Here is a 17,222-nt window from a genome sequence, read left to right as displayed (position 1 = left end):
TATAGCATCACGCCCTAACCATTCGGTGAGACAGGGGAAAGTTAATGGTTGCATATTTTGATGTCACCACAAACCATAAATTATGGTATTAAATGATATTAGAATTTGTCATTCGATATTGCTCGAATATCATTGACATCTGTGCAAATGATTACTTTAAATATATCTATGAATAATATTTTGTATTAGGTATCACGTTTGGACCGAACGTGATCTTCAATGTATTAATTTTAGAGTTTCAACTTTAAATTTACAAAAAATTATCGTGCGAGTTGCAGTCGTTCCTATGAGTCTATCTTTGATTACTTATAATATGTCTAGATGAACTGTTAAAGCTTCGAAGGAAATAGGGGCCTACAGTTGTCCACTAAGTAAAGGCACACTCAAAATTAAAATATACTTTATTCAAGTAGGCTTTTAGAGGCACTTTTGAATCGTCTTTAACCAATTATATTAAGCGAAGATACCACCGTTTCAGAATGCAGATTCTACCGAGAAGAACCGGCAACAAAGTCAGTAGTTACTCTTTTTCAACATTTAAAAATATAAATTTATGATAGTTAAATACAATCATATATGTATACAATACATCCTGCCTGGAAGTCAACAAATATCTTTTGATCCACGCACATTTTATCATCTATATTATAATCTTGTATTGAATAATATACCTTCTTTACCAATGTATTTTTTACAAATGATTTGAATTTATGATTTAAAAATAAAGTAGTTTGACGTTTGGTGAGTATCAAGCGTAGCTGTCAAATACAACGAGATAATTAAGTTTGTGTTTATTTAGTTATTTTGTAGCACAACACTATGTAGATAATTAAATAACCAACCTTATTCTTATGTCAAATACTTACGTGTAACTTCGACACTTGCAATTCATTTTTCATAGAAACATTTTTAACGGATATTAATCATTTCAAACATTTAAAAGTAATTGTTTGATTTTTTTTTTAAAGAAAATACATTTAAAATAGGTATTATAGTATTTTTATCAATTATCAATATATTATTATCTAGTTAGCTGTAGTTCTTAAAATAATTATTATAGTGTTTACTACTTCAATGGCAATTCATTTATGGAAGAAATATTTACATCATATTTTGGCATTACTATCTAGTTATCTACTAGTGTCGTGCACGTATTTAAAAATAAGAGAGTGTTCTCGTTTTTCCGTAACACAATATATTTTGTTAAAAAAATCTTTTGTCTTAAAGTATATTAGTAATCATTTAATTTTTCGTGGTCATTACTCAACATTATTATTATAATAATAAACTGTCATGATACTAGTATTAACTAATGCCATTGTAAGTAGAATTTATCAAAATGAATTTGGGGATTACAGACGGAGACTTTATAATTTATTGTGGTCAGTGTGGGAAAAGATTACACACATTGAATGTGTCAAATATTATGGATTTTTGAAGTCAGTATTTGTTTTATTGTTTTGCATAAATGACATACATAAGACAATTTATTGTCTTAAAAATATATAAAGTAAAGTCAGTGAGATGTCTTTGTATTTTATATAACTTGAAAATTGTTGTTGAATTTTTTTTCCGTTAATAAAAAATTACGTCTTAAAATTTGGTGCAATAGTTTCAGCGACAACAAAATATTTGTCATTATAAGATATAATGACGTCCTCCGACAGATTTCGGCCAAGTGCGCTCTCTGTTTCGTTACTCCAATAATCCAATGGGACGATAAATCCAACGGATAGACTTGACCTGCTCGAACAACGGATTCATGTGCTTTACGAAACACAGGATTGTGCGTGAAAATTACAAACTCCGGTTAAGCCACTGAGTATTTTTTGACCGAAAAATCCAGTCTCTTTCACATTTCATATTTATTGACCCGACCCAGGTTTAACCCAAAACTTTGGTATCTACAGCTTATGTAGGTTTACAATAATACAGTATAAGTCCCACATATCGCTTGTCTCCATGCTAATGGTATCGTATCTACCTATTACGTATTTATAACGTATTATATATTTATTATTTAGAAACTATCACAGGATTACTGTATACTGTATACGGGTAAATAGAAAATTGTTGACACACTTTTCTTACTTTTATTTAATAACTTTGATAGTTGTACAAGCACAGTTGATTTGATTCGATTACAAATACGATTCTATAGCGAACTCATCTTTCTATTTGTATTTTTCCTTAATCATTAGATGTCACAACGAAAAATCCATATCGATAAGGAATAAAAAAAAAGTACAGAAAATGCACTAAGAAAGAAAAGAGGTCAGTTTATTTTTCTTCGTTCATCATTTAAATGTAGGAGTAGAAGCGTGCAGTGGTAGTCTCAGAAAGCAAATAATGCAATTTTAAAGTTAACTTAACCAATAATTCTTTTATTAATACTTAATTACTTTATCAAAAAAAAAAACTGCAAATTGCAATCGGTGATTTAGAACTAAATAAATTACATATAAACAATCATAATGTTCTATCCACGTGTTCCTGTGCTAATAAATCTTACTGAAGTAGTCATGTGTCTGTCTTCTTCTGAAGTACTTGTTAAAACATCTTGTAATAAAAAACTTACCTATATAATATATATATGGATATGTTTATAATCATAGGATGAGTATATTTTTAAACGACTTTACATTTTTTTTTAATCTTGTAAAGTACGATCAGAAAAATTAAGTCGTTTTCATCGCAGAATACGTTAAGACAGTATCTGAACTGTGTGTTAGCGGGTAGAGAATGGACATTCCTGTTGTAAACGTTAATGTGTGTATTACCTACATAAAGTATTATACAGGGTTATTGGTAATTCGACGTATTCCCGTATTTATAATTTAGCCTAGTTCTTGCTCGAAGTGACTTCCCCTATTGCGAACGCAAAGTCGCATTCTTTTTCTAAGTTGTGACTTAACTACCGAACTAAGCATGAATCTACAGAAATCAACTCTTCTTTCAGCATCCTCTTCGTAAATAACGTGCACAGGATTAAAATGATAATACAAAATATCTTAATTGTAACTTAGCTACTTTAGTTTATGTATCTAAATTTTATTTTAAATTTGTATTAAGTAAGGAAGTTAAGTAAATAAGTAAGTTTTTTTACATTGGTTATTATTTTAAATCAATTTTGTAGTAATTTTAAAGAGCGACCTTTAGTACGAATTCGGTCATGTTCGAATACGAATTTCCACCAGCGTCCTTTCTGATCATTTTATTTCGGATGCTTTGAAATAAATTCCTAGTTTTTATACATTTTCGGAAAGCTAAGTAAACGATTATGTTTTTAAAATAATCTGCAGAACAAGTTTCATAATGATTTTTTTTTGTTTTTCAGGCATATCTGATGGAAAAAAATAAAAAATATATTGAAATAATATCGTTTTCCGTCTCGCATTTTTAAATTTGGACCGATAATTATTGTTTAAATATTGAAAAATATCCAGTGCTTAATCGTTTTTATAAATCAGAAGAAAAAAGTAGATTTTAATTGATACTTTTTTTAAATACATTTTTGAAGTTGCATTTTTGACTTATTTTGAAAAAATCTAAAAAACGCGATAACTCAAAAATGGTTCACTTTTGCATGATGCATATGGGGGTTAAAATTATCGCAAATAGTCACCACTATCACCTAACGGGAATACGTCGAATTACCAATAACCCTGTATAATCAAGAATAGCGAATTCAAAATAAAAAAGTAAACATGCTGAAATCATTATGTATGTATACTTTATTCAGTTAATCCCTTTCGCTTTTGAAGTATCTTATGAGAAAGATAAATTAAATGTGCCAACCACAGTTTTAGAAAGCAGTCTACCGATAAAAACCAACAAGTAACTCAGCAGAGTTAGGTACATACTTGCCTTTAAATATATAATGGAACCTGTATGGAAATAAATGAATACGTTTAATGTTCGTAATTTTTTATCATCTATATTTTAGTGTATTGTAACTAACAATTATCTTGATGTTTATATTTTTAATCTTATTCAAATTTAATAATAGGCAAAGTGAATATTAATTAGTACACGTTATATCGGATTTTATCGGATTTATTTATTTATTTTTTATTTTATCGGCTTTTATCGGCCACAAATAATGACGAGGATATTTATTATTATAAACATAAGGTTAGGTTACGTACTATTTTAACTTTTTTCGCAAATAAGATTTCATTAATCAATCATTATCTAATATTCTATGTAATTACATATAATAAATATAAAATAAATCTATGTTGAAAGTTTTTTTTCTATTTTCCTTTTTTCCACGTAATAATTACGTTTTATTGGCTAAAATTAGTTACTATACCTACTAGAAACAATAAAATTTAACCTAATAATAAAACGAGGCTTGTAAAATAATAGTACTTACAAAAATAATACACAAAGAATGCCTTTCGAAACTTTAAATGGCATAAAATCAAATAAAAAACAGCGATATACAAATAATTGCGTTAAACTCGCGGCACTTGTGTTAAACAATAGGTTTATTGGCGCCAAAATCAGGGTGCACACGCGCCACTTGACCATCTGTGTGATTGCGGAGAGCGAAGAAATACGATTCGATTTTTAAAATAGTTTTTTTTTGTCTGTATGATGTTTTTTATTCAAGGAGGTTATATTTGGTATTCCATGTTACATGCGGGAGTACTGTGCTTTTGTATCGTTATATGTAATTACCATGAATACTGTAATTTATAAATTCAGAAATAGAAGTGTACTCGTAAGTTAGTACCTTCTTAGGATCTCATATCGTTTAAATAAAAATACAAATCGTATAATTTAATTAGGCTTATATTAAATGATAAATTAATTTCATTATAACTCATATGTTTATTTGAGGAGACTAAAGTCGATAAAAAAGTGTAGAAAATCATAGTTATGTAAAAAACATTAATTTACTTATTTTTTTTGTTATATGTTCTGAAATATAATCTTTAGTTTCAAATTCGGTTTTTTATGTGTAAATAAAATTTATTTATTGTCTTTTATTTAGAAAATATTATATATCCAGTAGTCGTTGCGGTCAAATGTTAATTCATTTTATAGCCCGGCCGTTATTGCCGATTTGTAGTGCCCATTCGTAACGGAGGGTTATTGAGGGTTGGAAAGGATTATAGCATTACAATAAAGGGTGGTTAGGTTTAATCACCGTTTGCTAGGGCTTTGTTCTCAATTGTTAAGAGTATGACATGCGAATAGATTATTACAGCAAATTTTGATGTTATACCTTAACTATGTTTCAAATTAATTTCATTGATATACAATATCCTTTACTTACGAAATATCCAAGTTGGCATTGACATTTATAATCTCAAAACAAATAAGAAATCATTTAAATCATCGAAGTGTTGGAAATGCTTTTATACGTTACTCTCATATATTTTTTTAAGTTTTTCTAATTAGTGAGCCAAAAGTTTATTGCTTATAAGCACGTTGTTATTCAGAATTATTTAAAAGCTATTTAAATCTATTTTCGGTATACCATTGAAAGAAAAAATCGGAAATTAGATTATCCGAAGAAGAAACTGTTGTTACTGATATAGCTTATAAAATAAGCAGATTGAAGAGGCAGTGGGTTGACCAACTATAGCCGTTGCAGAAGATAAGACCTAAAGGGGAAGTCCCTTCAGCTAGGTGGATCGATGAAGGTGGTGGAATCCAATTGTTTGTAAAAGATGGAGATCTGGAAGCGCACCTCGAGAGAGGCCTATGTAAAGTGCCAGTGTATAACATATTGGCTAACTAATGGAATCACCTTTAGCCAATCCTATAAGATTTCATCTGGGAACATTCTAAAAGGAGTTTTGAATACGTTACCGCACTAATACGATTAATACGCATAGTGTATGTTTTTCTAAACTTGTAGACTGTCGTACAACTTCTTGTTTGTTGTAATGTAACCTAAAATTGTAGATTTATATTTATAAGTGTATTTAACTATATTATAATAAGACAAAATATTCGCTAAGGCTTAAAGATATCTAAGTATCTACATAACTACAAACAGCGTGTATTGTTTCTAAATGTTTTCAGGTAATTTATTAGTAAAGCTTAGAAACAGGTTTTTAAAATGCAATCTTTGCTTATTGCAAAACATATTCAAAACATTATAAAACATCATTTGTCCTACAAAGTATCCAAGTTATTTTTGACATTGTTTGACTTTGACAATTGAAACACTGTAGATGGAATGTCAAAATGATACTAACGTAATCGAATTAATTTGTATCATAAAACTTTTCTTATCGAATAATCATGACTAAATGATTATATTCTAAATATTTAAAACGAAAAGTATCATCAACATGTGGCAGTTATTGCACATGAATTCCTGCCAACTTATGCGACAAAGGTTTTTAAACATAATTTTGTTCTAACCAATTACCGAAATATTTACCCGATTTATCCTGTTTTAACAGGAAATAATCTCAACGTTATGTCATTTACAGGTTACTTCCAGTTAAAAATAATAGTTACTTTGTAAATTTTGCAAAAAACAAACCATCGGACGCTGTGAAACGTTACATATCGAATGTTAAATCTTCAGCAGAGAAAGATGTGAAAGGAGGCGTTTTGTTACTCTGTAGCCCATGGAAGCTAGGCGCTGGCGTCAGTTTAGGGTTAGCTGCGCGATTACTTTACAGTAGTGGTATTGTACATTGTAAAGCGACCCTCTCTCGGGTTATTCAACGAAGGCCGAATGTTAATGATGATAGTGCCAAGTTTGACTGGAAAAGGTTTTGGGCGTATCTTCTGCCACATAAGTGGTTATTGGCAGCAGCTGTTGCTGTAAGTAAAAATTGTAACTTAGACATTAATACAACTAACTACCATCAGAAAAGGTATAATCTATAGGCCATTCCATCCACATTATGAATAAAGATAAATGAACTAAATTTTACATTGACTTGACTTGATGTCATAAGGCAATATCTTGAATAATTTGTAGTATTCATTAAAGATTTGTAAAAAAAATGTTTCGTGTCTTGGTGAAGTTGCCATCAGAACTGGATGCAAATTATAGTAGATTCTAGTGTTGTATTATAAATTAAGATAATATTAACTGAATTGTATTGTATAGCATAAGCTGCAAATTACTTGAAATGTACGAAACTAAGATTTGTTTATCTTCTGCAATTGGAATAGACTATATGTGTTTAAATTATCAGTGAGTCAAGTTTTTGGTATAAACAAATAAATAAACTTCTGTTTCAGTCGGCCCTCACTGTAGCGTTCCTAAATGTATACATTCCAGCAATGTTGGGTGTGATTGTGAATGTACTAGCGGGTATGAGAACCAATCCCACTGCAGATTTTATTGAAGAAATAAAGATGCCTGCTTTAAAAATGGTATCATTGTACATTGGACAGGTAAACTATTTTCAATTACTATGTTCAATAGCTCCATTCAGTTTTTCCCCATTCCAACTTAAAAGGAAAAGTTATTATAAATTTTATGTAATAGAATGCAATATAAACAAACAATGATTTGTCCATCTGTTCTGTGCTGTCTTAATACAAATTCTTCATACACAAAGCCTGACTTTTTTTTTCAAAATTCGAAAAAGTAATTGGTGTTTCTTAAATGTATTTAAAATTGTTTGCACATTTAAAATGGATAAATACTATACTATATCATATATATAATATATTGTTAAATTGTTGATAATTATCATATTTCTATGCAAAATTTTATAAGGTGATGTTATAGTTTGCATCATGAACAAGTTCTAGTATTGTTTATTAAAATAATTTTATCTATAATTTTATGTTTCAGGCAATATTTACATTTTACTATATTCATCTATTAGCTCAAGTTGGTGAAAGGGTAGCAGCTCAAATGAAGCAAGATCTGTTTATATCGATTCTGCAGCAAGATATGGCATTCTTTGACCAAGAGAGAACTGGTGAACTCGTCAACAGGTACTTTTACTAATTCTGGGTAACATTTTATAAAAGAGATAGTATTTACTCTTTATTTTAATTGTAACATTGTTGTGTTTATATATATTGATAATGGTGTAAAAATTACTTATTAACAAAACTGCAAGCCTCCTTAAAATCTAAGTAACTTATTTGAGTTTAATCTAAATTGTGATTTGTCGATAGTAACCACGAGAGCAATAAGTGACCAATGAGTGATGACTATTTTATGTTAGTACCAGATAAATGAGCCAGTTAACAGGCACAAGGGACATAATATCTTAGTTCCTAGGGTTCGTGGCACATTTGTGATATAAGGAATGGTTAAAAAATATTTACCAAGCTATTGTCTGTAACTCTATGTGTAATACCTATGATATAATCGTCTAATTTGTCTTGTCTCATAGCACATGTCTGTTTTGTATGACTTGAACTGGTGTACCCAATTTTTACTAATAAATAATTTTGGTCAAAATGTTACATAAATACACCAATAAATATACCAATATATATCCCATTGTTAACAGTATAGTGAAACTTCTTAGACATAAAGTTAAAATGCAAAAATAATCTGCACATATAAATTTAAAATAAGCTTTATTGGTATCGAAAGCTATTATTTTATTTTCAGAATAACTGTAGATGTACAGGACTTTAAGAGCTCATTTAAACAAACAATCTCAGGTGGTTTGAGAGCTATTACCCAAGTAAGTTTTTCCTTAATAATAATATTACGGCTCTGTGATTAGTGTTATAAATTTTTACTTTTCTATGATAAACCTTACATATGTCAAACATTCATAAATCTACTATATTTACACTGTAGTAACATTACTTTTTATTAAACTATAATATAAAAAACATTTAATGAGTACTTTTGGAAATTGGTCTGCTTTGAAAATGATTATGTCTTGTACTTTCTGTCATGACACAGTTTTTTTGTCATGTTTTTCACGGAAATCAACCTTACTTGCATATGAAAACGAATAGTTTTTTCTTTTTCTTGCCTTTTGTTATGTCTTAATGAATAGACATCATTTTAATATACTTTAGGAAGGCATACACATATTCGTTAATGGGTTTCCAGTAAGTGGTCACCAGTGCCTATAGACACGGGTGATATAAGAAATATGACATATTACTTATACACAGTCAATAGTGCATTGCCAAGACTCAACCATAGGATATAAAATGTTATCAACTATGTGCTTATAATTATGCTGTGTCACTGACCATTCACATTTGAATTTCATTCGGATGTAAATAGTTATTGCAAATATCCTTTCCACCAAGACAGTGATGCCTAAAGCCACTTGAAAAATTGGTACTGCTGTTGTTATGTTATGTATATTTTTATATTGTATAAAATTTTGTCTACAGGTGGTTGGCTCAGCAGTTAGTTTGTTAGTGATCTCACCACATTTGACAGGACTGACATTGTTGTGCGTACCATCGGTAGTGGTAGGAGGAACATTTATTGGTTCCTTACTGAGGAAACTTTCCAGAGAAGCACAAGCTCAGGTGATTGATTTATATTTATATAGTATATAAGTTATTTTATTATAAAATACTCATTAATATCTTCAATGATTTTAAAGTCCCATAGCATATTTCCAATAATAGTAATAAATTAAACTAATATTAAACATAACAAACATTTTTACATTGACAGACGATTGACGCTCTTATTTCAAAGTAGAAAAGAGTTAATTTACAAATTAACAAAACTGAGCTTTAAATTTTATGTAAATCCGTTTTTCTGTTTCTTTTTATAAAATTAATTATCTCAGATACATAAATAGTCAGGATTTATTGACGACCTCCGCGGTCGAGTAGTGTCTACACCGGTTTTCATGGGTACGCCACTCCGGGGTCCCGGGTTCGATTCCCGGCCGAGTCGATGTAGAAAAAGTTAATTTGTTTTCTATGTTGTCTTGGGTCTGGGTGTTTGTCGTTACATCTGATTTTCCGTAACACGAGTGCTTTAGCTACTTACATTGGGATCAGAGTAATGTGTGTTATGTTGTCCAACATTTAAAAAAAAAAAAGAAGTTTTCAACATTTATTAAGTTTAAAGAAATATCTTCCGGACAAGCTTGGATTCACTTCGTGTGCCGTACAAGAATAGATGCTGTACATATATTCCGTATATATTTTCTATGGATATACAAACACATATCTATCTATTCCGGCATAAACGTTCCTAATATATAGCGAAAACAACTTCGATCCAACAAGGTGTCTCATAACACCCATTTTTTTTTAAATTTAATTAATCTTTTGTTTCGGTGCAAATATCACCGTGCGGAAACCTCTGTGTCGGGCCAAACTATGCCACATGTGTATTAAACCGCAATTTAGTAGTGAGATGACCTAGACTACAAATCTTTTCGAAATGAGGAGAGCGTTGTGGCATTATTTGACTGTCGTTTTGTACGATTATTATGAAAGTGATTTAATATTCAGATTGAAAAAGCAACTCTTGTAGCAGAAGAAGCCATAGCCAACATGAGGACTGTTCGTGCGTTTGCTGGGGAGGAGAACGAAGCTAAATACTTTGCTCAGGAATGCAATACAGCAGCTGATCTAAGTATGGAGCTTGGACTTGGCGTGGGTTTGTTCCAAGCTGGGACCAACTTATTTTTAAATGGGTAAGTTGGTTATTAATGGTTTTAGCCAAATAATATTATAGAGGTAGAAGCTTCGTCCAGTCTTACCTAATAACCAGTGTAATGTTTAAAAAGTAAATAATGGCTTTTGATCGATATACACATATACAAATATTAGCATACTAGTCGTAATTTTACCAATATTAAAATAAGGTTAAATTTAGTTACTATGTCAAATCTGCATATTTAAATAGGTGAAGTTAAATAAATGCTTGTCAAAAAGATAGTATTTTGAAAATAAAATACCTTAAATGCTATTTATTATAAGTAGCACACACGTGTTCCGGTTTTAAGGGTGAGTGAGTCAGTGTAACTGCAGGTGCAAGAGACAAGACATCTTAGCTCCCAAGGTTGGTGGCGCAATAGTGTGATGTAAGGAATGGTTAATATTTTTTACCACTCCAACGTCTACGGTGGTGATCGCTTACCATCAGGTGGCCCATTTGCACGTCCGTTTTTCTATTACATATAACAAACTTATTTGAAAATATCGTTTCAATGTTCTATTTATACAAGAGATCTTTAGACCTAATTTTGATTTCGACATATAAGTATAGAATGGAACGTCTTTACCACGACGTGGTATCCTTGTCGGAATAACATAACATAACATAAACAGCCTGTAAATTTCCCACTGCTGGACTAAGGCCTCCTCTCCCGTTGAGGAGAAGGTATGGAGCATATTCCACCACTCTGCTCCAATGCGGGTTGGTGGAATACACATGTGGCAGAATTTCGTTGAAATTAGACACATGCAGGTTTCCTCACGATGTTTTCCTTCACCGCCGAGCATGAGATGAATTGTAAACACAAATTAAGCACATGAAAATTCAGTGGTGCCTGCCTGGGTTTGAACCCGAAATCATCGGTTAAGATGCACGCGTTCTAACCACTGGGCCATCTCGGCTCTTGTCGGAATATTTATTTTTAATTTTGAGACTGAAGATTAAAAATAGAGTGATGTATTCGTCTTTAAATCTGAGGGCAACTTTTCAGCATGGTGCTGGCGACCATGTTCCTCGGCGGCCACCTCATGTCGACTGGTCAGATGTCAGCCGGTGACGTCATGGCGTTCTTGGTCAACGCTCAAACAGTCCAGCGGTCGGTTGCCCAACTGTCGCTGTTGTTCGGATCGGTTGTTAAAGGTCTCAGCGCTGGAGGAAGGGTTTTCGAGGTTTGAGTCGTTTTTTATTATAAATAATGCTTGTAATTTAGTTTACACTTACTTACAAAAAGATTTACATAAATATTTTCCCATTTAAGTATGGCATGATTATTAGAACTGTATCAAAATCAAAATATACTTTATTCAAGTAGGCTTTTACAAGCACCTCATTTAACAAACTATTTTAAGTAAAGCTAGCACCGGTTCGGAATGTAGATTCTACCGAGAAGAACCGGCAAGAAACGCAGAAAAATAAGTATGGAATGATAAATGGTCATCATCGCCCACAGACCAAAAAAACAGATCGGTGATTGTGATTACACTAGCTTATTATACTGGCTGGTCCTTAAAACCAGAACAACTCAATACAAATCATACATATTTGGTCTTACAATAACTAATGTGTGGGATCAGAATGTCTTGCTCAAATCTGTACTGTACCGATAAGCCGATTACTCAAAAACTCACAGTCCAGTATTTTCTAGCTCCCCGCACAACAAGTTCATGAACAGAGAATTTATTTACTTAACGTTTTTTTTTCAGTACATAAACAAGGAACCCGTTATGGATACGTCCGGCACTAAGACAATTAAATACCACGAATTCCACGGCGATATTGAATTTAAAAATGTAACTTTTGCGTACCCAACGCGACCTGAAGCGGTAAGTAGTATTTATTTATCTATAAGCTAAGTTATTTTAATAAGTCTGAACCGAAATTTCCCAGTGATTAGAAAATCTTAACCGATGATTGCGGGTTTAAAACCAGGGAAGCGCTAGTGAACTTCATCTCGTGCTCGGTGAAATAAAACATCGTGAGGAATCCTGTATGTGTCTAATTTTAATGAAATTCTGCTTCATGTGTATCCATTGGTGCAGCGTGTTGTAATAAGCTCCAAACCTTAATGGTTTAATAATAATGAAATGACAAAAAATAAAATTGATATTAAAAATCCCGTTCATTAAAACAATAACAAAGAATAACTTAAAACCTTATTCATATATAATAAAATGAGACAGAGCTAAAAAAAGAGAGAGAAAGTCGCCTGGAAGGCATAGCGCCTTTTCCTTACGCGACGATTTCTGCCATTTTGTTCTACTGTAAGCCGCGTAAAACAATTTCGTTTCAATAATATTGTAAACGCGAAAGAAGCTCTGTCTGTCTGTTGCTCTTCTACGACCAAACTGCTGAAACGAATTCGATGTAATTGAACATGCAAGCTTCAACACCAAGGAAGAACACAGGCTTTTCTATGCTCATACCTGATCACCAATCCCTAAAACACGACCGAAGTCACGGGCGATACCTAGTTATATATAAGTTGTTGGTATTCTTGGAATGTAGAATGATATGTCTTTATTTTTAAGGTTGTCCTGAATAATTTCAACTTGAAGATACCGGCGGGTAAAACTGTGGCTATTGTTGGTACATCTGGTAATGGGAAATCAACCATCGCCACTTTACTTGAAAGGTAATGATTATTGAATATTATTATATAAATTAAAAGTATGAATTTGTACATATTTTTTTTTGATACAAACTCATATCTCTGATATTGTTTTTTGATTCAAACATAACTTAACGCCGTATAATTAATTACAAATATACTTTGGGATATTAAGTTGTCTATGCTATATAGCTACCTCCCTTTTTCCTATTACGATAATCAGAATTCCAAGTGTTTATAACAAATAGCAAGTATGGTTACAATAAAAATAAAATAATATTATCCAATTTGGATAACCAAGCATCATATATTTTACCGCCAAGCAGCATATTTAGCATTGTTATGTTCCGGTTTGAAGGGTGAGTGAGCCAGTGTAACTACAGGCACAAGGACCGTGTAACTATATGAGATCTTAGTTCACAAGGTCGATGGCGCATTTGCGATGTAAGGAATGATTATTACAGCGCCACTGTCTATGGTCATTGGGGAGCACTTGCCAGCAGGTGGCCCATTTTCCTTTCCTTGTGTAATTATGTCAAAAAAAAAAAAACTCTTTGTCATCTACAATATCTTCAGAAATATCATTTAACTGTAATGATGTTGGTTAAGGTAGAGCTGGTCTTTTAAATTTATATATTATTTAACTTAATTTCATTTTCTAGATTCTATGACGTAAACTCCGGCTCAGTAACGATAGATGACATCGATATTCGAGAATTTGACTGTCTTTGGCTTCGGGGCAGAGCCCTGGGACTGATCAGTCAAGAACCCGTTTTATTTGCGACCACTGTTAAGGAGAATATCAGATATGGACGCCCAGAAGCTAGTGATGCTGAGGTGAGTTGAACTGTTATCAAGACAATAACGATCTCCCACTAGAGGTGCTCTTATACGATGATAAGATTGCCGTCTGTGTAGTTATCGCCAACAGTTATCCTACCAATGACGAACAGTGATTAATATAACCGTTGGATAACAGTCACGGTCAACGGACACGTGAATTTTAACAAGAGGGATGTTCATTAAATTCCGACCAAGTTCCGTTGAGTGTTCGTTTGCCTTATTTGTTTTTGTAATACGTCTCGTGTTCCTTCATCTCTGTCTGTGGTCAAGGAAAACATCGTGCAAAACTTTTGCCTCGCACTATACACCCGTAGTATATTTTGATGGAACAAGCTTCAACCAAAGGTATATATCCAGGCTGTTCACTTTCTATTGTGGCTAAATCTAGGTATACAAATATATAACACAATAGTTCTTAACTCATTAATTACTCCAATAACAAAAAGAGTTCAGAGGAAAGTGCTGTAAGAAATATGTACCATTCTTTACATCAGAGCGTTACCAATCTTGAGAACTAAGAAGTTATGTCTTTTGTATCTGTAAGTAAAATTGATATTTCAAACCGGAACACAACATTACTAAGTGCTATTTAGCAGGAAAAATAAAGAGTTACCTATCCGGACGAGCTTGCACGAAGTCCTACCGCAAAATATATCCTTCATATTGGCCAGTTATTCGGCAATTCTATTAATTCAAGTCTTATTACCAGTGTAATTACATACATGTAATTAGGTCCCCCGCTTGGCAGCGCCTTCCTAATGTAATGTGTAGCTAACGTGCCAAATGTTGCTAATGTAAGCCGAGTTGAATACTTGCCAGGTGGTCCAGATAAACCGATGCTCATTATAATTTTTTTTTTCAAGTTTTCGTCTAGTTTATTCAGTTATACATTTTTTTTTAATTTACTTCATTTTGGAACAGTTATATGGGGTATTCATATAGTTAACCGTAATAAAGTTAACTATATTAATACCCCATATAACTGTTCTTATGGCAGCAGTCCATTGCTAATATATCTTCTATAATATGCATTACAAACAGTTATTGATTAATATATCTATATTTCTAATACAATACAATTAACTGAACTACTTATATCGAAATTAAGTTTACTTCTACAGTTACGATTACAACTTTGCCAATATTAAGATTCTATAGATTACTTAGATTTCGTCCAATGATATCATGTCAATTCAAGGTCAAACTTTGGTTATTTATCTTTACACCTCCTGCCATTGGAATGGACTAAACACTACGTCCCTACGTTACGACCCTGAAACACCTACTATCAAATTAAATGAACTTCTAATACCGCCTTCGTAACATACTTGTAAAGTAATGGAACACTTTTAGGTTTACCAAGCAGCAAAAACCGCGAATGCTGACGATTTCATCCGTGGTTTCCCTGACGGGTACAACACTATGGTAGGAGAACGTGGCATGTCCTTGAGTGGGGGACAGAAACAGAGAATCGCCATAGCAAGAGCAGTCCTTAAGAATCCACCCGTTATGATTTTGGATGAAGCAACTAGGTAAGGATATTATATATTTCATGATAATGAATGAAAGCATGCTATTATAACATGAACCTATCATCGAAGGATATTTCGAAGTTAGTCTTGACTAGACGTACTTAGAATTAAGAATTAACATACTATAATACTAGTGCTGTAATATTTAACCAAGAAAACTAATCCTTAGAAGAAAGTGACGCAACTGAAATTTTTACTATAAGATATTATTCAGTTTTTTTCTCTTTACGACCGTGTCGGATTGTCGTCTTATCAACTCTCATATCTGTAATATTTCTTGTATTTTTTTGCAATAAAAATGGCCGCCGTGCCCAAAATTCATTCAGAACAATATCTTCATTACTAAATTGTTTTTGTAAATATTAACAGAAATAAGTCGTTCTCATTTAAAAATATATCGATATTTTCAGTGCCTTAGATTCTGCCAGTGAGAGAGTGGTTCAAACTGCGTTAGAAACTGCATCGAAAGGTCGAACAGTATTGGTGATAGCACACAGATTATCTACAATCATGAACGCTGACCTTATCGTCGTATTGAGTAAGGGGAAAATAATAGAGGTAAGTTAAAATTCAATGATATATGACCCTCAATATCGGTTTCAACCGGTTTTATCTGGATTATTCAAGATTATCGATGAGATACTTTTTAGTTTTAGCGGTTAGATTACATTATAAAACAAGTAGTTTGAAACATACATTAACAGTTTACAGTTTCCATACATATTGTGATTGTATGATCAAGATTTTAATACACTTTTTGAAAGAATTTTAAGCAAAACAATATTAACATTTTTTCATATACTATAATAAATAATATAATTTCGAAATTAGTTAGATTAGTTACCCACTAAACAGATATGCTTCGTAACAGCAATAGTTAAGATTATTGCGTTCCGGTAGAAAGGGTGAGTGAGTCGGTGTTAGTCAGCTAAGCATTAGGGACGTAACATTTTAGTTCTAAAGTTTGGATCGCATTGGCGTTGTCTATAAGCGATGGTGACCAATAACCATCAGGTGGCCCTCTTACAAGCCCATTAATTACCTGCTTATAAAATAAGTTATTTAATAATTTACGTTTAAACTGTAGGTTTCGTATATCAACGTAAACATATTTAAGTGCTGAAATTTAATTTTCCATAGATGGGCACGCATGACCAATTGAAGAAATTAAAGGGTCACTACTGGAACCTCATCAAGCAACAGGATCAAAATTCTGATAACCCGACCAAAACATTATGAAGATGAAACACAGAATTAATAATGTTCCCATAAAAACTTAGTCAATTCACGAAGCTGCACGCTGTTATACAGATTATTTCTGTCTTTAATTATAACCATAGACAATGTTAACTTTTTAAATGATATTTATTTTACTACACGTAATAATTAGGGCTTTTAATATTCGTTAAGTATTTGATTGATGTGTGTCTGTCATGCTTCAAGAAATATTATGTATAGTCTATATCATAGACTATAGACAATATTTTTAATCAAACAGTTCTATATGGCTATGGATTTAGGTGAATTTCTGGAACAATCGATTAAGATTTAAATCGGTATTTTTTATTTATTTATTGTGGTGGATAAAGAGTTGTTTGAAAAATCATTTTACAACAAATCTGGTGGTAGGGGA

The 17,222-nt window shown here is 32.0% G+C and overlaps 2 protein-coding genes across 2 annotated transcripts in view; one reads left to right on the top strand and one right to left on the bottom strand.

Moving 5' to 3' along the window:
• LOC113400186 (putative leucine-rich repeat-containing protein DDB_G0290503) overlaps window positions 1-17,222 on the bottom strand; it is a 364,402-nt gene that overhangs the window by 334,141 nt on the left and 13,039 nt on the right. The window lies entirely within an intron of this gene.
• On the top strand, window positions 6,197-16,844 carry LOC113400153 (mitochondrial potassium channel ATP-binding subunit). Its single transcript, XM_026639619.2, has 14 exons — window positions 6,197-6,361; window positions 6,459-6,798; window positions 7,225-7,380; window positions 7,787-7,932; window positions 8,564-8,639; window positions 9,313-9,453; window positions 10,399-10,583; window positions 11,598-11,775; window positions 12,310-12,429; window positions 13,135-13,238; window positions 13,877-14,051; window positions 15,411-15,589; window positions 16,000-16,147; window positions 16,730-16,844. Exons 1-14 carry the CDS (start codon window positions 6,315-6,317, stop codon window positions 16,826-16,828), a joined length of 2,094 nt encoding a protein of 697 aa, XP_026495404.2. The 5' UTR covers window positions 6,197-6,314; the 3' UTR covers window positions 16,829-16,844.

The sequence above is a fragment of the Vanessa tameamea genome, chromosome 18 (assembly GCF_037043105.1).
Source record: "Vanessa tameamea isolate UH-Manoa-2023 chromosome 18, ilVanTame1 primary haplotype, whole genome shotgun sequence".
NCBI classification, from domain to species: domain Eukaryota; kingdom Metazoa; phylum Arthropoda; class Insecta; order Lepidoptera; family Nymphalidae; genus Vanessa; species Vanessa tameamea.
Note: the sequence above shows the minus strand (reverse complement) of the source record. Positions and strands in the feature narration are given on the sequence as shown.